Genomic DNA, 23,748 nt, shown 5'->3' on the forward strand with positions numbered 1-23,748 from the left:
CGTTCATAGTCATACAATAAGTATGACGTGAGTATGACCATTGGATGAGGTTTTCGACAGAAGTGTAAGCACATAAAGGTGACTTCGGTTGGTTAAATGCTCTAAGATTTAAACACGTCCGTCCAATTGAAAAGTGGCGATTTTGTAAGTCAGTTGAAAATACCCTGTTATTTTTGTGGAAAAACGGTCGTTAAACCGAAAATAACAATTTTATTTTACAGCCCTAGTGACGTCATGCAATGAATCAAGTTCAGTATTTTATGGGTGTGTAACATGACATGTAGAAAAAGAATATATAAAAAATGTGACAGATTTATGACCAAAATGTCCATAACCTCTATATTAAACCAGCCATTAATTTAATTTCTTCCCACATTATTTAAATACAAAGAAAACATCCAGGTACAATCCATGTATATTCTACATTGAACTATTATTCCTCTTATTAACTCACGTCATACTCACGTCATACTTATTGTATGAACGGACGTTTATCTGACATGTCGTATAAATAGCCATACATTTCAAGAATATTATTATTCTTATTATTTATTGGGTGTTATTCTTTGAACTATTATTACTACGTATAGAACCGGCACAGAGAACCAGTATTTCGCGCCGTGAGTTGTTGTTTACACAACAAACCATAGAGGCGGAGCGTGAATCCGGCGACCTAAACGCGTAAGCGCCATCAATTTCCCGGCGTTTACAAGTTTTACAACGCTTTGGTTTCGTGATACAGGTTGCGATTGCGATAATTTCATTGTTCGCTACGACTTCTCTATAGTAATAATAACACAATGTTTTTATCACCCTAATAAATGTGACGATTCGCGAGTAAAAGTACCTCATGGCGGTTGGCGCTTACGTTGCGTAGCGCCGCATTAGTATTGGAGCGTCGTTAATAACAACGTAAGCGCCGACCGCCATAAGGTGGCATTACCCGTGGAACAACAATATTATTATAATGTTTAGAACTTTAATAAATAAAAATAAAAAAATATTATTTATTTAAGGAGAAAATTGGCAACCCTAATAAATGTATACAAACATACTGCATTGAACGTTCCGTCTGTCCTCATAAAGCTGGTAGATAAATAAACAAACATGTTATGAATAGCTCCGTACATAGCGAACACATAACAGTAAGCTATCTTCTACGGAAACGTAGTATACATTTGATTTCTTAAATTACACCTCGTGACTTGACGATCATGTCTATTCTGCCCACTGCCCTCAATATGCATAACAGCTGTTGAAAAACCCTTTAAACAAAAACTGACTTCAAAAAGGATAAAATAAAATATTATCCTATTTACATACACGAGTTACCAACTGGTATGTTTGAAGTCGGTGCTAAGCTGCAAAATCTATCAATAATAATCAGCTTAGTAGTAGTTTCGTAGCAAAATCTTAAAATTTATGAAGCCGAGAAACTGCTAACGATATAAAACATAAAATTATGATGCATACAAATAAAATTTAACTAATTTTCTAAATAAATGTTAAAAAAATATATTCTTAGTCTTGTCCGCTAGTGCCAAAGGTTAGCACAATGATATATTGATATAGTTCTCTATTTTCACTATGACTTAGGAATATTTTATGACCTATAAAACGAAACTTTGAACATATAGTAGGTGGAAACATCGCTGGGAAATTCTTTAAAGCTTTTTTAGTGGGAAATACAGCAGGTACGATGACAGGTTTATTTATTAATAAGATTCACATTCTTTTTAGGGTTCCGTAGTCAACTAGGAACCCTTATAGTTTCGCCATGTCCGTCTGTCCATCCGGGGCTTTGCTCCGTGATCGTTAGTGCTAGAAAGCTACAATTAGGCATGGATACATTACATGACAACAAAATGGTAAAATAAAAATACCAAGAATTTTTTTTTAGGTACAATCGCCATGGCACGATCAGATATTTTCGACTAGACGTGTGCAAAGAAATTATTGAAAAAACCGTGCTCAGATTTTGTTGCCATTGCAATAGTTATGATATAAATGGCATTTGCAGAGTGCAGAATTTATTGAAATTTAGTCTTGCTTAGAAATATTTGGACACCTTGGCTGCTTCGAAATATCTGATGGCGACTGTACCTCCCCTACAAGTTTTGTTAAAAAAAAATTCGCTTTTACAAGCGGTGGTGGCCGAGTGGATATTTGTATATAGTGGATACTTTCAATCCGGAGTGGATATAGTGGATACTTTCAATCCGGAGGTCGCGGGTTTAAATCTTGACTCATACCAATGAGTTTTTCGGAACTTATAAACGAAATATCATTTGATATTTACCACTAGCTTTTCAGTGAAGGAAGGAAACCTCCATACATCTGCGAAGGAATTCAAAGGTGTATGTGAAGTCCCCAATCCGCATTGGGCTAGCGTGGGGACTATAGCCCAAGCCCTCTTGCGCATGAGAGGAGGCCTGTGCCCAGCAGTGGGACGTAAATAGGCTAAATTATCTCAACAGAATATTTTCGGAAATATTCGCTCCGAAAGAAAAAAACTGTGCTTAAGAAACGGGACTTTTCTGTTGCAGATAGCTTATTTTATATAAAAAAAAAAAACGTTTATTCACGTTTAATGCCTTATAAATATTTACAATATACTTCTGCCAAACCACAGAGTGGTTTGTTGGCAGACGAAACTCCTATAATATGTAAGCTAGGTAGTCTATATGTTACTTATATTATTATCTATTTAACCCCTTACCGCATGCGCAGCCCTATATGGCGGTTATAATATTCACTTCTATTGATAGCTATCAAAGTTTATTTTTAAACAGATATAATACTTTTGTTTACGACATGAAGTAAGGCGTTAACGCTACAATGTGATCATACAGTATAAAAATGCAGTGCATGTGTACAATTTATAGCGGTTGTATTTTACCTTTCATTTAATACATTATTGCTAAGTTTCTTTTTAAATGTTCGTTTTGTTATCCTTTTGGTCTTCAAATCCGATGGTAACTCGTTATAGATCATAGGGACTAAATATTTTCTACATCTCTGGCCAAAATAATTAGTAAAACTAGGTACTAGCAATTTATTATTATCTCTGTTTCTTATTAACCTTTGATTGACAATAGGTATTTTAAACTCATCATTATACATTTGTTCCATAGCTAAGAATAACGTGACTTTTTCATGAACTGTTAAAATTTTACATTCTAAGAAAAGTTGTTCATAGGTAGTACTTTTACATTTAAATTTAGTTTTTTTGTAAACCATTAATTTCATGAATCTAATCTGCAATGCCTTTATAATGATTTACATATCGTCAAAATAACTCAGTTATTGTCAAAACAATGAAGACCTACCGAAACCACCCCTTTCCGCTCGCAGTGCAAAATGTCTATTATATATTCGTGGCATTTCCACGTTGTAACCTTTTCACTAGAAACGATAAGGGGAGATTCCCCTTTTTTTCCTACTTTGTCGTTCCTACTACACTCTAAGTATTTAATTGTGCTATTTTTTAAGTATTTTTTTTTCTATTTAAAAAGTATTTATTTACAATAACAATATACATAATGGATATATAAGGATAGTAAGTATTTAAGAATGAAACACATTTTCCAAGATGGCGGGGGTTCATCAAAGTCCCCAAACGTCAGTGCGAAACGTGACGTTACGCGTTTGCGTTAAGTCTCATTTTGTTATGGGATTAAGAAACAGCGCGCCAAGCGGGACGTTTTGGAAACTCAAAATCCCATATAAAATGAGACTTAACGCAAACGCGTACGTCACGTTTCGCTATCGAATAAATTTACACTAGGGGTACTGACGTTTGCTTTCCCGCACTAGTGCGTAAATGAGCACATTATGTAACTATGTCGAAAATTTAAAGGGTCATATGTACTGAAAAACTCTCGCGACACGTATCGTACACGTGTCGTCTCAACTCGTGTCGATTTAAAACACTCCCTTTGGTCGTGTTTTAATTTATCGCCACTCGTTACGAATTTCCTATTTTTCGCACTTGTATCGTAAATAAATATTTTCAAACCCGTACGCTATATGAGTATATAGCAAAAATATCCATTTTATACCAAAAATGCTTACATCATTTTGGAAATGATACTCTTCAAACTGCTGGATCAATTTCTATCAAACATAGCTAAGAACCACCGCAAGGAAACTCGCTTAAGAAAAACCGCATCGAAATTGGTCCATCCGTTCGAGAGCTACGATGCCACAGACAGACAAACATTGGCGTCTTTTTTTGCATTGGGTGTCAAAAAATCATATCTAAACGTGAATTTCGCGATACGGTTGTTATGCTTGGTGGGGCAGTATTGTTTTGATTCACCTCTGTGAAGTAAACTAGATGGACATCGGTCATAACAAAGGCATATCGAATTTGATTTCACATTCACAGGGACACCAATGACATGCGTTTTTGGAACTATTCCAGCCAATGGACTAGAATAACTATAAGTCTGACTAGAACTCATAAAAACCGGCCAAGAGCATGTCGGGCTATGCTCAGTGTAGTTTTAGTCCGTAAAAATAGGCCGCCTTGAACTGGGGCTATTAGTGGGTATCCTTTGCAGTCACGTCTGAAAATATCGATACAGACCAAGTGGCTAAAATATGTGTACATAACAAGCAAAACTAACCTTTGTAGCACTTTTACTAAGAAAGGAAAACTTTTTGCAAAAATTCTAAATGGCTTAACTGATTTTTCCTTGCAAGTCTTTATTTCCAGGTTTTTTTTTGGTCAATGGTCCAAAAGTTAGAAGAACGGGGACACATTTTTTTTTGAAGCGATTATTCCAAAAATATTCAATTCAATTTTCAATTTCAATTCAATTATTTATTTATTTCGAATCCACAATAGATCCATAATTGTTAGTATTTACAACAAATCTTAAAATTAATTAAGGTTAGTGACATATAAAATAATAATAACATATCAACAAGTACAAAAAAATTAATATAAAAAATAAGTATAACTAGGCAATCTAGATGCACCACTTCTCAGCATCTGTGGCTGCCACATGCAGTCCATTCCAGTGCATGAGCAGTGGTGCATCTATCTTACCTGCCAACGTTTTCAGGATGCTATTGGTACTGCCACACAGTCTCTGCATAAGTGACGCCGATCTGTTGCGTATAATTGCAAAAAAGTCATCCGTGTGCGCCTCCGCGAACATTCTCGACGCACTACAGTGCCGTGGCAGCCCCATCAGCATCCTGAAAACGTTGTTATATTGTATTCGTAGAGCATTGTACGCCCGCTGAGTATAGCTAGCCCACAGGCTGCAGGTGTAAAATATGATGTTGAACCAAAAAATAGTCCAAGACCCCGATTCGTTTTGAAAGACCTATCCAACGATACCCCACACTATAAGGCTGAAACGAAAAAAAAAACATCCCCACATTTCGTGTAGAGGAGCTAAAAAACGGCGTACCTAATTTATAGGTATAGTTTCTATTTTTCTCCGTGAGCTTCTACGGATTATCGTGTTATCTATTGTTTAAAAACCGCAAAGGCGCGTGCCACTATGAAAAAATGGTCAGGCCGCAAGCGAGGTCTTCGAATACGTATCTTTGTTTCGGATCGCAGTGTCACAAGTTAAGCTGGTTTGAGAGCGTTTAGTCGCCTACCTTAGACGCACCAATAGAGATCAGACAGCTATTCTGTTAGAATTCTGTGTTAGTTCATAATGAATCTTATTCCGTGCTCAATAGAGTAGTAATTCAATAAACGCTACCTATGCGGCCTGACCATTTTTTCATAGTGGCACGCGCCTTTGCGGTTTTTAAACAATAGATAAGACGATAATCCGTAGAAGCTCACGGAGAAAAATATAAACTATATTCATGCCACATTCCAGCTTTCTAGCACAAAAGCGCGGACAGACAGACAGACGGACATGGCGAAACTATAAGGGTACCTAGTTACTACTGAACCCTAAAAATTAGCGGGAAATGGTGTATTGGGTAGTAAAAGCTGCAGGGTACATTTATGAAGAAGGTATAACTTGTGTCAGATAAGTGTCACTTATATGGACCCTTTTTTTGAAGACAAACATGTATTGAGAGCTTCGTTTGGCCCTATGGTTGACTGGTAGAGAATGCCATTTGGCATTAAGTCCGCCATTTGTATATTGTTGTATAAATTTTGTGCAATAAAATGTAAATAAAATAGTAATAATAATTCAGCCTATATGTATACGTCCCACTGCTGGGCACAGGCCTCCTCGGCGAAATGGCTTGGGCTATAGTCCCCACGTGAGCCCAATGCGTATTGGAGAATGGAGACTTCACATACACCTTTTTTATTTTCTTCGCAGATGTATGCAGGTTTCCTCCCGATGTTTTCCTTCACCGAAAAGCTAGTCATCATAGAATATTCCTTACATAAGTTCCGAAAAACTCATTGGTACAAGCCAGGATTTGAACCCGCAACCTTAAATAAAATAAATATATAACATTGCTGCATCTAAATCTTAAAATAATCTAACAAACCAGTCAAGTGGATTCACTTATCGTAAAGTGCAAATGTTTTTCACGACCATGAGATTTATATTCATGCATCGCTGAGTACCAGAATAAATCTGATTCCCGATTATATATACTCGATACGTGTCAAGGGCTCTAGTTATACTGGAATTTCGTTCATAGCCTAGTTCAGAATCGCAGACTACACAGACACTACATTATAATACATATAATAATGAAATAATATGTATATAATGACTAATTTATAATAATCTATCTATTGTCTATTGGAAGTTCTAGATATATATAGCGCTGTTGGTTTTCCATATACTAAAATAAAATAACCTGTAAGTTATTAAGTTATTATTACCAATAAATAATGTATATGTCTATGTCTATATAGTGTCAGACCGAAGTTTCGGTGTCGGTTTCGGCAGGTTTCAACGAAGCTTGATGAGTTGCCTAAGTAAGGTACGAAATTGAAAAGCTTGATTATATCACTATTGTATACTTACAATACTTTTTCTACTAGTCAACTAAAATAACATTTATTTTGCTATAAAACCTAAATAATTAATGAAAATTGGCAAATATCTCAACAGACTAAAATGTAGTACAAACACATGAACGCGCGTTGAATGAAATAGTTTCCCGTTTATGTCTTTTCTATGGGTGCGCGGCGGCACGTGATTGGTCAAATTTTTCATAATTGACTAATACAGTGTATCGAAATGATTACCAAATATTCAAGCTGGAAGCCCATACATGAAAAGTGTGCAGATATAGTTTGGTATACGAAATCTGAATTCAACCATTACAGTCAACGAGTAGAATAATAATTTGAAGAAAATACGTTTCATTTCTGTTAAAAGATTGTAGTTATATCTTTTAATGACATTTTTTTAAAGAAGTGTAGGTAAGTAAGAAAATATTCCTGAAAGTTTTTTGTCAAAATGCAAATTCTTGTAATTGAATCTGTGTTTACGTTCTGTGAGCCGGCTGATGTGCTCCAGATGTTCTAGGTTTTACGAGAGCACTAGGCACATTAAAATTCCTAGTCTTTAAATATACTGCAGATGTCGTTTTATGTTTATTTGCATATAAAACTTTTCTAGTCTCTTTTATTTACGTTTTTGTATAAAACAGCTGGCTTAGAAATGTTTCGGGTGCAAACTAAGCTTGTAAATGAAAATTTATTTAATTTTCTACAAGATATATAATCCTATTTAATTGTAAGTACGTACTTAGTTGAGACATAGATATTTAATTTTGATCTAATGCCTGGCAATTAATTCGGTAAAAAATATAAGATTATGTAATACCTACTCAACATAATCGGATATTATGTATGGTTCGTGTCATCCACGGTGACGCGCATATTTGTCAAATCTAAACTTTAATAATATGACAATAAGTGTCAAGGCACGCGTCGTCGTGAATGACACGATCTACAATATTATACAATAAGTAGGTACAGTCAAAAGATTTCATTTGTGACCCATTCCGTACCTTATCGCAGTGGCAAACAACATGGAAGTCGCTATATACCTCATACTCGTACTATAGGACAAATTACATTTTTGACTGTACAGTTGCCATCAGATATATCGGAGCGACCAAGGTTAGGTGCGTGTTCAGATATTTTTGACCACCTCGGCCGTTCCGGTATATGTGATGGTGACTGTTTTACATTTTATAGAAACACGATGGTAAACGTATTGACGTGGGCATATTTATTAGGTCGGACAGATATAATATCCTTGTCCTGTTGTTTCCTTTAATACCTACTACAGTTAAGGCAGCTCTTTATAATTCTCTAAAAACAACAACATTTCTATCCAAGATATAGTTTTTGCGTACAACGACCCACAAACAGCGAACGAAAACAAAAGATCATAAATCGACATTGATTTTGTTTTTAGATGTTGTACGCCGCTTTGAAAAACAAACGACAACATCAAAAAATTTGCACAATTACTACTTTTATGTGACTTACCGTGATGTCCGTGATCACTGTGATCAGACAGCCTTTCTACAATCTACAATACATACATGTAACAGTCGTAACAAAGCCGTAATAGCCAATGGAACCAGTTTGAATTTGGACTTTAATACGAGGGCATACGTTACATAATTGAATCAGTTCCCCAATGGTTACTTACGGCTAGTGTGATGGGCAGCATAGTGATGTCATGGTAAATAAAGGCCACCGTGACCTTCCCATCCCTTATCGATCCCATAAAGTAATGTACAGACGTCGACAACCTTCGGCTAACCGTGAAATATTACCAAATATAGATTCCTTATCAATTCCATAAAGTCATTACTTACTTCTTACTTATTACTTATTACTTACTGTCCATTGACAGATGTCAACAACCTTCAGCTATTATGATTTATGGAATTAAATAAGGATGTTGACTCTAAAAATAAATGATTTCTGAATATCTTGCACGAAATAAAAACACAACAATTTAGTTTTTTTTATATTGAATTTTCACACGTTTTATTCAAAGGCATTTTCCGTGTAAAACCCCTCGAAAACTTGATTATATTTTCAAGGGCAGACTAACTAAAACCTAAGGTTAAAGTTGGCTCAATAGAAGAAAAAACCGGACAAACCAAACAAGTCTAGCTACAAATCTAACGACTATATATTCATCTTGTTCACGGGTAACTGGAGACAGCGGGTGGGTGTCAGTTGTGTAGACCGCGCTCGGTCTACCCTCATTCGTGCGCGTCGGATGCGTTCGCTTTCAACGTTACTACTGGTCTTGTCCACACTTGTCCGGTCGATTTAAGTGTACTGAACTAACCGTGAATCATTAAAAACTCTTACGGAAGTTTTGTTATTAAATCATGAAGAATAGGTCAGTAACACGATCACACTTGACATTGTTTACCCAAATTGTTTTCTTGGCCTCGTGCCAAAAGGATATTAATGTCGACTTTGCTTGCTCACCTTTCCTATTCCAAGACGAACTATGAGTTCATACGATATACGTCAATGTCAACATTTAGCACACTGGTTGTAAAATTCAAATATACGACCGAATTTATAGGAAAAAAAAATAGATTTCGTTTTAAATTTCAGTTTAAAATAATGCGCTATCAAAAGTTTGCGTAACTTTTCATATTATGATTTAACTAGCGTCGACGCTTGTCAACTCTATGGCTGCTGCTCGACGCAACGTTGGCGCAACTGCGCAGCGACGCCTTTTTCCATAGCGCTGACTAACCGCTGACGCACAAAAAACGCTAGTGTGGGGTGACCCTTAATATGTAGACAACACGGCGACCTACTTATAATAACTATACACCGCGTTTATATTGAATTCCGTTAACTTCGGGATATCAGATAAAACAATTTTATTTTTACAAAATGTCACCAAATATTTTATATAGCATTGTAGTAACACGGGCATTACATTTAACTCCACAAAACAATTGAAAACTGTGACATATGAATGTCATTTCGAACATCGGTCGTCCGAGATAGTACTTAAGTTTATTAGCAAATGTAAAAACTCATACTAAACACTAATCAATATGTAAACAGGCCCTGTATACGCTCGTAAGGGCATTATTATTATTAATTATTGATTATCTCCGAAATGGAGTTAATTAGAATACCGGTGTCTTTGAGAAAGTTACTTAATTTAAACTCAGGGCACCAGCAGGGAAAAAAAAACACGGTGTAGAAGTCTGACTAAAGTGGAGCCGTCGGGGTTTGCGAGGCCTACAGCTCACAGAGCCACTACAAGCAAAACAAAGAGCTGATGGCACATCATTTGAAAAAATAAAGATATCTAATATTGACACAATTTGAAAATACGAGTAGGCAAATCGGTGGAAATAAAGTTCTGTGGACACTCCGCGGTATATGATCTGTGGCGGTACTGAGGGCCTACCGCGAACCACGTTCGACGTGTTGCCTCTCTGTCGCACTTGTAAATTCGTACGTAAGTGTGACAGGGAGGTAACACTTCGAACGTGGTTCGCGGTAGGCACTCTGTAATGACACTACTGACTAAAATAAGTCACTTGGTTTAATATTACATCTACATTTTTTTTGTTCTAAAAGAAGAATGTAAGTAATGTTTTTGATTGGATATACTTATATTATAATGAAAGTAATTTATTAAATTTGTCTATTGTTACAGGACGCGAGACATAAGGCCATGGTGCACCCCGCGTTCGCTAACGCCGGCCGACAAGCCGGCTTGGAGGTTTGGAGGATTGAGGTATACATCTTCTTCTTCCTCGCGTTGTCCCGGCATTTGCCACGGCTCATGGGAGCCTGGGGTCCGCTTGACAACTAATCCTAAGATTTGGCGTAGGCACTAGTTTTTACGAAAGCGACTGCCATCAGACCTTCCAACCCAGAGGATAAACTAGGCCTTGTTGGGATTAGTCCGGTTTCCTCACGATGTTTTCCTTCACCGAAAAGCGACTGGTAAATATCAAATGATATTTCGTACATAAGTTCCGAAAAACTCATTGGTACGAGCCGGGGTTTGAACCCGCGACCTCCGGATTGCAAGTCGCACGCTCTTACCGCTAGGCCACCAGCGCTTCATCGATTGAGGTATACATGTCAGTTTTTAAACTCTCAGGGAAAGACATTAGTCAGTAGAAAAAGGCGATAAATTTGAAAAAATTTGGTGCAAAGGATCGATCTCCCATACAAGTTTTGAATTTCCTGTATTTTTCTACTGACAAAGATGCTTTGCCATCAGACCTCGTATTTACTCAACCGATTCTCTTGAAATTTTGTAAGCAGTTCGATAGTTTTATAGATAGATAGATAGATAAAGCGTTTATAAATTTGTTTGCTGCAAATACACACAATTTACAAGCAATTAAAACGATTTAAGCAATTTAGAAACATATATAATTTTTCTATCGTTTCGTTATTTTTTGAAAATTTCAAATTCGACTGTTAAATAAAGAATATTTCAATATTTTATTTCCGTTATTAGTTAATACATTTTGATACTCGTGGAAGTTCGTATAATCTTAAAGTGCTTACACATAGGTACTTTCCTTTCACAATTAGGTACCTATTTTAATACTGTTATCGTTTCTTCGCGTTTTCATAAATAGTAAACAATAATTGTAGTTTATTATTTCAGGACTTCAACCCAGTGCCCGTTCCACAGAAAGATGTTGGAAAATTCTATAAAGGAGACTCCTACATTGTATTAAAGGTAAATATTAATTCCATAAAGTAATGGACAAACGTTGAAAATCTTATTGATTGATTGATTGATTGAAAACGTCAGACTAACTGAAATATTACCGAATGATATCCGGGAGACCGAATTTTGTTCGGCAAACATTGAAAAACTCAAAAATGCGCGTACCTATTCCTAGAGACAAGACCTACCTAGATCGATTATTCGCCCCCGAAATCTCTAATAGTATATTTCATCGAAATCTTTAGAGCCGTATCCGAGATCCCCCAAAATATTTAAATATACAAAAATTGCTCATTAAATTTAAATATATAATATATATAGGTATAAGATAATTTGACAATATTGGTCTGGCCTAGTGGGTTCAAATACTTCAAATCCCGGTAAGAGCATTTATTTGTGAGATAAGCATGGATATTTGGTCCTGAGTCATGGATGTTTTCTATGAATTTAAATGTTTATATATTATATAACGTTGTCCGAGTACCCATAACACAAGCCTTCTTGAGCTTACCGTGGGGCATCATGGCTTAGTCAATTTGTGTAACAATGTCCTATAATATTACAAAAATATATTGAAACGAAATACGAAAACGTACATTGACATTCACACATCACGCTGATAAACAGATCAATTTTTTATCAATAGGATTATTTCAATAGCGTCCGTAAAATGTCCCAGTTATATGTTACCTCACTTTAATAACCAGTGACTCCTCTTCCAGACGTCAGCCGACAAACGCAACAACTTATCCTGGGACATCCACTACTGGATCGGCAGCGAGTCCACACAGGACGAGTCCGGCGCGGCAGCCATCTTGACGGTCGGGCTGGACGACAAGTTCGGCGGCGCGGCTATCCAGCATAGAGAGACCCTGGGGCATGAGAGCGCGCAGTTCCTGCAGTATTTCCAACCTGGTTAGTCTACTGAAACTTTCATTTACGCTCTGATATAGAAATTCAACAACTTGTCCTGGGACATCCACTACTGGATCAGCAGCGATAAGTCTTTGCAGAATTAGCTTAGTACGGATCTATAACTCAACATTTTCTAAATTAGACTTAAATCGACCGGGATATGGACCATGATTACCTTTTGTATTGTTTTTGAATATCAGGGGCTCGAAAACAATACAAAAGGTAATCATGGTCCATATCCCGGTCCATTTAAGTCTAGTGAAACTAATAGTGAATCATTCAAAACTGTTATTTTCAAAATTCTCGATTACCTAAATAAAGCGGTACGTAGATAACACCCACAAAACACAGACGCTATTGCATAAGTCAACAAGTTCTACCTATATATACTTCTTCTTGATTGCCTAGTGCCTACTTTGGATTGCAAACGTAAACGTGGCTATTTTAGTCTGAGAGTCTGAGATGATGATCGACATCCATTATTCCATTCCATTACTCATCAAGTCATCAATTAACTTGTTTAACTTAACAGTCTGAAATGCGCTAATTGTCTTGTTTTGTTTATGTATTATATGAAAACATTAGCTACTTATACTTACCTATACTATATTTTTAACACTAATCGAGTAAAACTGTGGTCTTTTGGAGCACATTATGTACAAATATGCAAGTTGCGTAAAATTTCTAAAAAGTAGGTGAAGTTCTCGGAAATTTCAAGAAAATTTACATAAAACAAAGGGAACTTTCATTTTGGAAATGGGAAATTTCGATTTCCATACAAAAGTTAAATATAATTCTAAAAAAAAATTTCTACGTGGAAACGTCGCAATTTTGAACACTTTTCCGACGGCACATCAAGGTGTTTTTTTATTTAAACTTTATTTTCTCGTTCCAGCCATTCGCTACCTGGACGGTGGCCATGCCTCCGGCTTCAACCACGTCACCACCAACGCAGGCGCAGCCAAACGCCTCTTCCAGATCAAGGGCAAGCGCAACGTTCGCGTTAGACAAGTCCGTACTTTTAATAATATTATAATCCATATATGCTGGGTCCTTTTCAACCCACTTGAAAACACACGCTCCAACTCATTTAATTGAAAGAGAGAGAGCATGTAACCTCAAAGCGATCAGAACAAAGAATATAATACTCTGGATCAGAACAGAACATTGGAACATTTACTTTTAAACCAGATCAAGTCTAATCAGGTCGAGTCGTTTTGCATATGGAAGGTAGAAACAAGGAACAAAATCTCCATATACCAAAAAGTGTCCGACAAAAAACATAAATAGGTGGCGCTACAATACCTAGAATACTTGACAAAAAAATCTAATCATAGACAGCGCACTTCACTCCGTCAATAACGCCTAGGTTCTTAGCTACTCTAGCGGTACTCTGGAGAGTGTAATATATGTGCAGGGTGCATAAGATAAAGACACACGTCTGTTCAGTAGGCTATTTATTATGAGACTGGCAGGTAGGTCCACAACTCATTACCTATATACATATCACTACTCTCTTCTTAAAAACTAAACGTGGATAGTCTTAAAAAAATGGAAAAACAGTTTAAATCTCAGTCGGCAAACAATTATCATTAAAGAAATTAATTTAATATTTCCTACTCTCTTCTTAATACTAAGTACATAAAAAAAAATGTACCTATACCTACACATCAACAACAGTATTGCAACATAATATGTAGTTATCTTACTTTATGTCGGTTACTCAACAAAGTCATCGTAAATCGGAACGCAGATCAGCTGATGAGCCGTAGGTATAGGAACGTACATGGGTAAGTATAACATTTAATTTAAAGTGGTTTACCCGCGAAGGAGAGTTAACATTCCTATAGATGAAAAAATTGATTCATGTACTCACATTAGGCATGTTTCTTATTATTTAAGTAACTTTTAATTAATTTTGGTATTGACTCTAAACAGTAGTATAACTTAAACAAATGAAATCTAGGTCAATATTCATCCAATCACATATAACAAACAAAAAAGTTTTAATAAAGAAACAAAACATTTATTTTATGCTACTTAGTTAACAACGTACCCGCAGGCTAAGTTATAACTATTTACTACTATTTATACAGGTATATTATTATCAACACAACCAGCTAAACCTTTGTAAACCTTATTGCAACGAGGTAAGGTATGCGAATGGTGAGTTAACTATCTTGCATGTAAAAGGTTCCTACAGAGGTAACGTTAAAATAAAACTAAAATTACCTAACTAAAATTTGTACCTCGGTGGATTTAAAATCCGGCACTCTCTAACATGGCGGGGTTGAGGCGGTTCCGGTGGCGGCAAGGGTGACGTTTGGGGATCGTTACTGGGGCCAGCGGTAGGTGTTGGCGGTGTACTGTGGCGCGCGCCTCCATTGACGTTGTGCGCCGGGGTGTCTGGTGGTGTCGCCGATGACCTCGCTTGCCTTGGCGTACATGGAGTGGGTGCCGCCTCTCTAGCCGTGGTCCCCTGTTCCTCTGGCCTGCCCTGCGGTAAGAGTAAAGCTGATGGATCTGGTGGACATACTAAAACACCTGAACGCCGCTTTAGCTGATCGACGTGCCTATGGGACCCCCTGCCTAAGCTATCTAACACTGTATAGTCGGTTGTTCCCTCTCTCCGTAATATCTGCCCGGGTGTCCATTTCGTGTCGCCCTGGTATTGCCGTGCCCAAACGAGTTCACCTGGCTGAAATACACGTTTTACACCTGCAGTACTAGACATTTGCTTCTTTTGGGACTCGCGCGCCTTTTTTTCACAATCCGGTCTAATAGCATCTAATTTGGTACGTATTTGCCTACCTAACATTAATGCCGCTGGACTTTCACCCGTTGTGCAGTGTTCGGTGTTACGATAATGTAATAAAAATGTATTGATTGCAATATTTATATTTTGCTTTTGCCTAACAGCTTTTTTAATAACCTTTTTGATAATGCGCACAGCATTCTCGGCTGCTCCGTTCGATGCCGGATGATATGGTGCTGAAAACAAATGTTCTATACCATTAGTTGTCAAATATGCCGCAACCTCCCTACTAGTAAACGGCGGTCCGTTATCGGATACTAATTGCCTTGGCAGACCCCAGCGAGCGAAAGCCTCACTCAGTTTCTCAATTGTATTAGCGGCGGAGGTGCTACATCGTGGGAAGACCTCTAACCATTTTGATCGTGCATCCACCAAAATGAGATAAGTTACCCCACCTATAGGGCCTAAAAAATCTGCGTGGACCCTGGACCACGCTCTTGCCGGGAATGGCCACGCCGCGGGCCTGTGCCGGGGCGGCGCGTCGGCCTCGGCCGCGCACACCGTGCACGCGCGACACATAGCTTCCACGGCCTCATCGACGCCGGGCCACCATACGTAACTCCTTGTAAAAGCTTTAGTTTTCACTATCCCCATATGACTTTCATGTAATAAAGCCAATACTTTTTTCCTACAGCTCTGTGGTATCACAACGCGATGGCCCCACATAACACATCCTAATTCCTCATAAAGTTCGCCTTTCCTGTTATGATAAGGGCGTAAGTTATCTATTTCTATTTGAGATGGCCAACTCGATCGTAAATAAGTTAGAATCCGACCTAAAATTGGATCTCGTTGAGTTTGTGTTTTGATTTCATGATAGTCTAACAACATTTCATTCTGCACAAAATGTAAATAAGTTTGCTCTGGAGGTGAGCCATCAAGCGACGTCGCATTTTTGACTGGCACCGGCAAGCGCGATAACCCGTCGGCGCCGTTCGCGTCGGTCCGCACGTATTCTATGTCGTAGGTATATGCCGACAGCTTAATCGCCCACCGCTGCAATCTACTCGCTACCATCGCAGGGATACCCTGTTTCGGACCAAATATACTAACAAGGGGTTTATGATCAGTCCTTAACACGAAACGCCTACCATATAGAAATTGATGCAATTTTTCAAAACTAAACACAATCGCTAACGCTTCTCTATCAATTTGCGAATAATTACGCTCCGCGTCGTTAAGCGAGCGCGAGACATAGGCGACCGGCCGCTCCGCCGCCGCGCCCGGCCCCGCGCCGACGCAGGGTTGGGTCAACACGCCGGAAATCCCGCGCGAACTAGCATCTGTCGTAAGAATCAGGGGTTTGTTTTGATCGTAATGTAACAATACTTCGGCGCTGACTAATACCTGCTTAATTGTTTTAAATGCCTTTTCACATTGTTTACCCCATTTCCACACTACGCCCTTCCGAAGCAAGTCATATAAAGGCGACAATATGGTGCTCAACCTTGCCACAAACCTGGCATAAAAGTTAACGATGCCTAAAAATGATTTTAACTCTGTTACGTTTTGTGGTCGTGGAATTTTAACAATTGCTTCAATCTTGGCCGGGTCGGCTTTAATGCCGTCTTTAGAAATAATAAAACCTAAGTACTGAACTTCTTCAGTAAAAAAGAAACATTTACTTTTTTTCAGTTTCATGCCATGACTATGCAATTTTCGTAAAACTTTGTCTAATGTCACTAAATGCGATGCCACGTCTGGTGTGCCTATTAAAATGTCGTCTAAAAATACTTCTACCTGTGGAATATCCTTTAGTAAATTAGACATAATTCTCTGAAAAATACCAGGACTAGAAGATAGACCGTAGACCAACCTATTGTACTTAAACAATCCCCTATGTGTGTTAATAACCGTATATTCCTTCGAATCATCTAATTCTACCTGATTATACGCTTGGGTTAAATCAATTTTCGAGAAAACGCGAGCCCCGTTCAGCCTTACTAATAAATCATCAATTTTTGGCAGCGGGTACCTATCGATCAGCAAATTCGGATTCAGGGTTATTTTGTAATCGGCACAAATCCTTAATCCACCATCAGCTTTACGTACCGGCACAAGGGGCGTGGCCCACTCCGATGTGTCGACGGGCTCGATGACTCCGCTGCGCAGCATCTCGTCCAGCTCGTGGTCTACCCGATCGCGCAGCGCATACGGCAGAGGGCGCGCGCGACAGTACACCGGTGCCGCGCCTTCCTTTACGCGAAGAGTCGCCTTGCCGCCCGTAAACCGCCCCAGCCCGCCGCTGAATAGCTCCTTATACCTGTCGAGTAATTTACACAGTTCATCATTACTCACAGTCTGACAGTTAAATACAGGGATCTTAATCCCTAGCTCCCTTAGCCATTGCCGGCCTAACAAAGTTGCTGTACCCCCTTCTACAACAAAAAGTTCTAAAGTTTTTAATTTCCCGTCGTAAACAACATCTGGCCTTATAACCCCTAACGGTTTAAATTTACTCCCATCAATAAATGTAAATGACAAATTGAATGGCCTAATCGGCCTATGTCTAAAATATTTATAATAATTTTCCTTACTAATGCAGGATATTGGGGAGCCCGTGTCTATTTCCATGTCTAACATTATGTTGTCTACGTGCATAGACATGCTTACCGCACTGTAGTCGTTCAAGCAGAGATGATGCAAACTCTCTTCAAATTCGGTTTCCGACGAATTGCCCTCGTCGGCTCCCGGAGTCTCATATTGTGCCGCCTGGACGTGGTGAAAAGCGCGCCGCGAGCCGCGACCGCCAGCGCCCGCGCCGCGTGTGCCGGCGCCCGAGCTGCGCCCCCTGGCCGCCCCCTGACCGCTGGCTGCTTCCCAAGACGGGCACACCCGCCTAAGATGCCCCCTGCACCCACACTTGCTGCATGTGGCATTTCTATAACGGCAACCCGCTTCACGGTGGCCTTCCCGTCCACACACTGCACATTTGGAGCCATTATTCGGCATATTGCTGGTACTGGCACTGTTATTCTGTCGGTTATTCGGATTGTTGCCTCTATTTCCGCCACGTGGTCCCGGTGTGATCGAATTTACGGACGCCATGTCCGATCTGGCAACGTTACTCTCGCTCGCACACGGGCGTTCTACAGTCGCTGCGTCCCTCTCCGCCGCTTCCAACGAGAACGCAAGGCTTACCGCTTTTGAATAGGTTAAATTTTTCTCGGCAAAGAGACGTTGTTTGATAGTATCATTTTTTAATCCACACGTTAACTGGTCACGGAGATTGTCCTCTAATGACGACTCGAACTCACAATGTTTCGACAATCTCTTGAGTTCCGTGAGGTATTGTGCCACGGTTTCGTCCTCGCCCTGACGCCGCAGCCGGAAACGATACCTCTCGGCCATAAACGAAGGCTTGGGTTCCACATGCTCTTGCATAATCTTAATGACCTCCGAGTATTCCAAGTCCCCGGGCTTCTTAGGGCTAGTCAAATTTCTCAACAGCTCGTACGCCTCCGCGCCCATGACCGCTATCAACGTTGGTAAATGCACATCCGCTTTAATGTCGTTTGCTTGAAAATACATCTCCAAACGCTCGATGTACATAGTCCAATTGCCAGAAGCTACTTCGAAAGCCTTGATCTTTCCAACCGACATTTTTTTGTACCACTAATAATGCACCACAACAAAATAACCGCTCTCAAGTCAATTTAATATTTTAACACCACTAACACAGTAAAAAAAAAACAATATTTTTATTTTGCACGCATCAATAGTCCATAATTTAATCGTCGATCGCCAATGTAATATATGTGCAGGGTGCATAAGATAAAGACACACGTCTGTTCAGTAGGCTATTTATTATGAGACTGGCAGGTAGGTCCACAACTCATTACCTATATACATATCAGAGAGATTTGGAACTATTATTTATAGCTGACAGCTGGACACTTTTGCAACAATTCTGCCTAAGGAGTTTCTGTTCCTTGCCTCTACCTTCCATAGTTTTGCAGCTAAGATATGACACGATCGAATAAAGCGGCTTCCATTCAATGTGGTTGGTTACCTGTTTGTGTAAAGCCCGGCTAAAGTCAGGGTGACAATTAAATGGACCATCGAAATCCTAATTTCCGAACACGCTTTAAAAAAATTACATAGGAAAAATTATTTAAATTTGGCCGAGCGCTGGTCGATTCTTGTTCAAGTTTTGATGGATATTCACTTTCAAATTTAAATCTACATGTCATTGACCTACCAGGGTTAACTCCAGCTTGTTATATTTCTTTATTTTATATTTCTCTAGATTTTAAGATGAACTTTTGACTTAAAAGACACCTATCTTTATTTTATTTAATGTTATTTTCTAACACGATGTCGTATATAGTACTAAAACAATCCGTTTGTCACCTGGAATTTAGATTGAAGGTGGCAACTATTGGCAAGTCTCCAGCACTAGGACATTTACATAATATATAAACCTCCAGGTGGACCCGCTGATCTCCTCCATGAACAAGGGTGACTGCTTCATCCTGGACTTAGACCAGAACATCTACGTGTTCGTTGGCGAGAAAGCCAAGAACGTGGAGAAGCTCAAGGCCATCTCCGTCGCCAACCAGATCAGGGACCAGGACCATAACGGCAGGGGACGGGTGGAAATCCTTGGTAAATTTATTTATTTCTCCTTAGTTAGTCCTTTAGTTTGGTAATATTTAAGAGCTATGCTCTTGTCGGTGGAGTAATCGCAACTCTTTTCTTAGCTGAGCCAGCCTTTTAACTTCCTCGTACGATACGGTAAAAACTTTATCTTTTATTTGGCTGAGATATGTCAATCTGGGCCTTCCTCTGCATCTTTTCCCCTCAATCTTGCCATCCAGGATGTTGAAAAAGAATCTGTCGTGCCGTATCAGGTGGCCAACCATCTTGCCCCTTCTGTTAGCTACTGTCTCTAACAGGCATCCTCTCCTGCCATGCTCAGTACCTCCTCGTTCGTCTTCCTTTCTGTCCAGCTAATCCTTAGCGTCCTCCGCGAACAATATCAAAGACCTCCAAATGCCTCCAATCACCCTCTGTCCCGTTGTATCAATGTCAACGTCTCTCACGCATATAAAGCAATGCAACGCAACGCAAATAAAGGGTCATAAAACATAATGTCAAAGAGTGGAGATCTTAGGCTACATGATCGGACCAAATTTGAGGACCAGGATCTATCTATTTACTAAGTTAAAAATTAACAAGTGCTTAATTTGTAAATTTCTCATTAAAAAAATATATCCAAAACGTGATCCATCAATGTTACAGATCAGTACTCCAGCGAGACCGATATCCAGAAATTCTTCACGGCTCTCGGATCTGGTTCCAAGGATAGCGTGCCTGAAGAGAGCGCCGGCGGCGACGACCAGGTAAAATAAATCTGTAATACATCCGCCATACAAAATTATGTTTGAAAATATAATGGATCCCAATTAATGGCTATTGTGCCTCCACGTAAGAAGTAGAGATATTTAAGTCAAAAGCAACAAGCAATGTAGCCACTAAAGCTAAAAGCTTTCAGCTGAATAGCGAAGAAAAATATGATGTAAAGTCTACTAAATAAGTCCCTATAATTTACACTTTTACTGTGGCATTTGCGGGTCGATTCGGCTCGATGCGAGTATGAAATGTTAACTAATTTCCGCAACATAAGTGCTAATTTCATCCAATAATCGGTTCATCTCGTAATCGGCTGTAAAATACAGATTATAGATCCGTATTTTTTGTGAATAGCATTGCTTCTTATCATTCACCTGTGTCGTGTTTTCGTACAGGCCTTCGAAAGGAGCGAGGAGCAGACCATCACCCTCTCCGAGATCTCGGACAGCACCGGCTCCCTGAAGATCACCCCTCTGCCCAAACCCTTCCGCCAGGAGCAGCTGAAGCCCGCTGTGAGTCCCAATTTATCATCAATATCTGTGGTACATCTTTCCACAACATAGTCTAAAAAAGGAGATATCGGTACTCAAAGCAGAATAGCAAAGGACAGAATCGGGACTGGTTGCTTGCTATTGCTATGCTACCCTAAAAATTGTTTTAGATCGAAGATCAAGATGATGCAAACGCTTAGAATGGAGGTCTCTATACAATAGACTCTCTCTCTCCCTCCGCCTAGCCTTATCTCATCATTTGGAGCCAGCTCTCCTAGTCCTTCTTCGCCAGGCTCTGTCCTGGGTTGTCTTAGATGTGACATTTCCATCTTTCACGTCTTTGTTTATGGTAGCTATCCATGTTTGGAGAGGTCTTCCTCTTCTTGGCGCCGGAAACACTTCGAGTACTTGCCGGGTCATGTGTTCGGGTGGACGTCGCATTACATGCCCATACCATCTAAGTTGACCTTCCACTAGCTTCTCTTGGCTCTATAGCATAGTATGAAGGCTCATTTTAAAGAAAAAACGTTGAAAAGCAAGATTTGCTGTCTTTAACTAAGGACATATTTGTTTTTACAGGAATGTTACATTCTGGACACGGTCAGCGGCAGCATCTACGTTTGGGTTGGCAAACAGTCTACTGATAAGGTAAGAAAAAAATTACTAATACTATATCAAATAAGAAATAATAAGGCATGAATCATTATATTATCTGGACGTACATACCTACTACCTACGTTACTTGTTTCTTTCAGGAAAAGTCTGAAGCTATGAACAAGGCCCAGCAGTATTTGAGCGCTAAAAACTATCCTAAATGGGTAAGTTTTCATATTTGCTACAGTGTACCACCACCACCAACAGTGTTCTCGATTTGTGTTTATTTTGATGTTAGTTTAATAAAAAAAAAAAACAGAGAAATAACATATCCAACAGTAAACGATGTATAATCAACATAACTTGATGCATTAGAGGAATTTGTCCCAATAAAAAATAGCGTAGGCGCAGCGTTGTTTTTCCCCGACTTTTTTTAGAATTAGAAGTCGAACACAATCTTCCAAGTGACAGCATAGTCTAACAAAAAGGAGCAAATGAATTTTAATAATTATTTATATGTTCCCAGGTACAAGTAACCAGGATCCCTCAGGGCACCGAGCCGGCCGCTTTCAAACAATACTTCGCCACTTGGAGGGACGTTGGCATGTCACACAACCGCTTGGTTAGGTCGCTCAGTGGTGAGTTACAATTTGGTTCCTATTGGAAGGTTTAATTGAATGCAAGTTATAAAATTTGAAAAGAGGGAACATGTCACAATAAAGGTTATATTCCAATTGGGATTGCACTTCTTGGCTGCTTCATTTTAATGTCCTTATAATAACGTCAGGACTTCAATGCGGATGACCTCAATGAAATAGCTTGGACGGATTCTAAGAAATGTCTTTACTAATATACCAATGAAATGATCTGTACAGATGAAGAATACTTCAATGGAGACGAAGCGACATCTGCGAAGCGTGCTCGAGTGGTTGGTAAGACTGGCTCCGCCCGCGGCTTCATGCCTGACCAGGGCGATGGCGAATACGTCGTCTACAGGTTAGTATCATCAGATTCATCAGAGAATTCTGGAGACACCGTCTACACCTATACTCTGTATCTTTAGGTATTTAAATAAAAGTAAACAAATTTATACATTTTCGGGTAGTTATAACATTTATTGATTAACCAACCAAATACCGCCTGCATCTGTCACTGAATGACCTGATTTTAACCTACATTATTTGATCAAGTAATGTTTTCATCTACCCTCAACTGGCATAAGGAGCAATTTGAGGGTAGATTTTGTTTACTTTTATTTAAATACCTAAAGAGAGACTATAATGCAGTGTAACCATACAAGATCACCAAAACTAAATACCAGTTTTCCTGAGTACGAGTATTAACGATGTACAACTTAGGGACTGCTCACCCTCAGAGCTGACCAAAGGTGTTGGTGTAAGGACGGGTGCTGCCGTGACCAGATGGCTTGGTAGTTACATCGTCAGACGCGAACCTCGGTCCGAATTTGGACTGTCTTCTCTCGGCCCTTGTATTTTTTTTTCACATCTATTTCAATTAATATCTTCTTCAGGATCGAAGGCCTGGAGCTGGTGAAGGCGTACGACTCTGCCTCGCCCGGCACTGAACCCGGCAAGCGTTTCGGCGAGCTGTTCCAAGGCGACTCTTATGTCATCCAGTACGAGTATCAGGGAGAGACGGGCCGTGGCCATATTGTTTACTTTTGGCTGGTAAGTTGCAGTTATATTTGGCCTAGTTTACCCTTTGGGTTGAAAGGTCGGATGGCAGTCGCTTTCAAAAAAACTGGTGCCTACGTCAATTCTCGGGATTAGTTGCCAAGCGGACCCCAGGCTCTCATGAGCCGTGGCAAAATGCCGGGACAACGCGAGGAAGAAGAAGATATTTGCTATTGCGAAGCGATCTGTCTGCCACCCTGGCAATTTATCAGTCCAACAGAGCG

General features: G+C 39.3%; 2 protein-coding genes across 5 annotated transcripts in view; one reads left to right on the forward strand and one right to left on the reverse strand.

The window, feature by feature from the left end:
- Positions 1 to 23,748, forward strand: part of LOC133532476 (gelsolin-like) — a 43,553-nt gene that overhangs the window by 11,907 nt on the left and 7,898 nt on the right. For all 3 annotated transcript variants that reach the window (XM_061871168.1, XM_061871169.1, XM_061871170.1), the window contains 12 exons: positions 10,623 to 10,703; positions 11,595 to 11,669; positions 12,383 to 12,575; positions 13,471 to 13,586; positions 19,821 to 19,998; positions 20,635 to 20,735; positions 21,141 to 21,257; positions 21,816 to 21,884; positions 21,992 to 22,054; positions 22,357 to 22,468; positions 22,706 to 22,826; positions 23,362 to 23,518. In XM_061871168.1, coding sequence (XP_061727152.1) covers positions 10,623 to 10,703; positions 11,595 to 11,669; positions 12,383 to 12,575; positions 13,471 to 13,586; positions 19,821 to 19,998; positions 20,635 to 20,735; positions 21,141 to 21,257; positions 21,816 to 21,884; positions 21,992 to 22,054; positions 22,357 to 22,468; positions 22,706 to 22,826; positions 23,362 to 23,518 — 1,383 coding nt within the window. The remainder of the gene's footprint in view (positions 1 to 10,622; positions 10,704 to 11,594; positions 11,670 to 12,382; positions 12,576 to 13,470; positions 13,587 to 19,820; positions 19,999 to 20,634; positions 20,736 to 21,140; positions 21,258 to 21,815; positions 21,885 to 21,991; positions 22,055 to 22,356; positions 22,469 to 22,705; positions 22,827 to 23,361; positions 23,519 to 23,748) is intronic.
- Positions 14,016 to 19,246, reverse strand: LOC133532475 (uncharacterized protein K02A2.6-like). Of its 2 annotated transcripts, none has more exons than XM_061871166.1 (2): positions 18,004 to 18,099; positions 14,016 to 17,653 (listed from the first exon to the last, which is right to left on the reverse strand). In XM_061871166.1, the coding sequence occupies exon 2, from the start codon at positions 17,503 to 17,505 to the stop codon at positions 14,812 to 14,814; it is 2,694 nt and encodes an 897-aa protein (XP_061727150.1). In that variant the 5' UTR covers positions 17,506 to 17,653; positions 18,004 to 18,099; the 3' UTR covers positions 14,016 to 14,811. The 2 variants fall into 2 exon arrangements, with proteins under 2 accessions (XP_061727150.1, XP_061727151.1); XM_061871167.1 differs by having other exon boundaries at positions 17,521 to 17,653; positions 18,004 to 19,246.

The sequence above is a fragment of the Cydia pomonella genome, chromosome 27 (genome assembly GCF_033807575.1).
Source record: "Cydia pomonella isolate Wapato2018A chromosome 27, ilCydPomo1, whole genome shotgun sequence".
In the NCBI taxonomy this organism is placed as follows: Eukaryota; Metazoa; Arthropoda; class Insecta; order Lepidoptera; family Tortricidae; genus Cydia; species Cydia pomonella.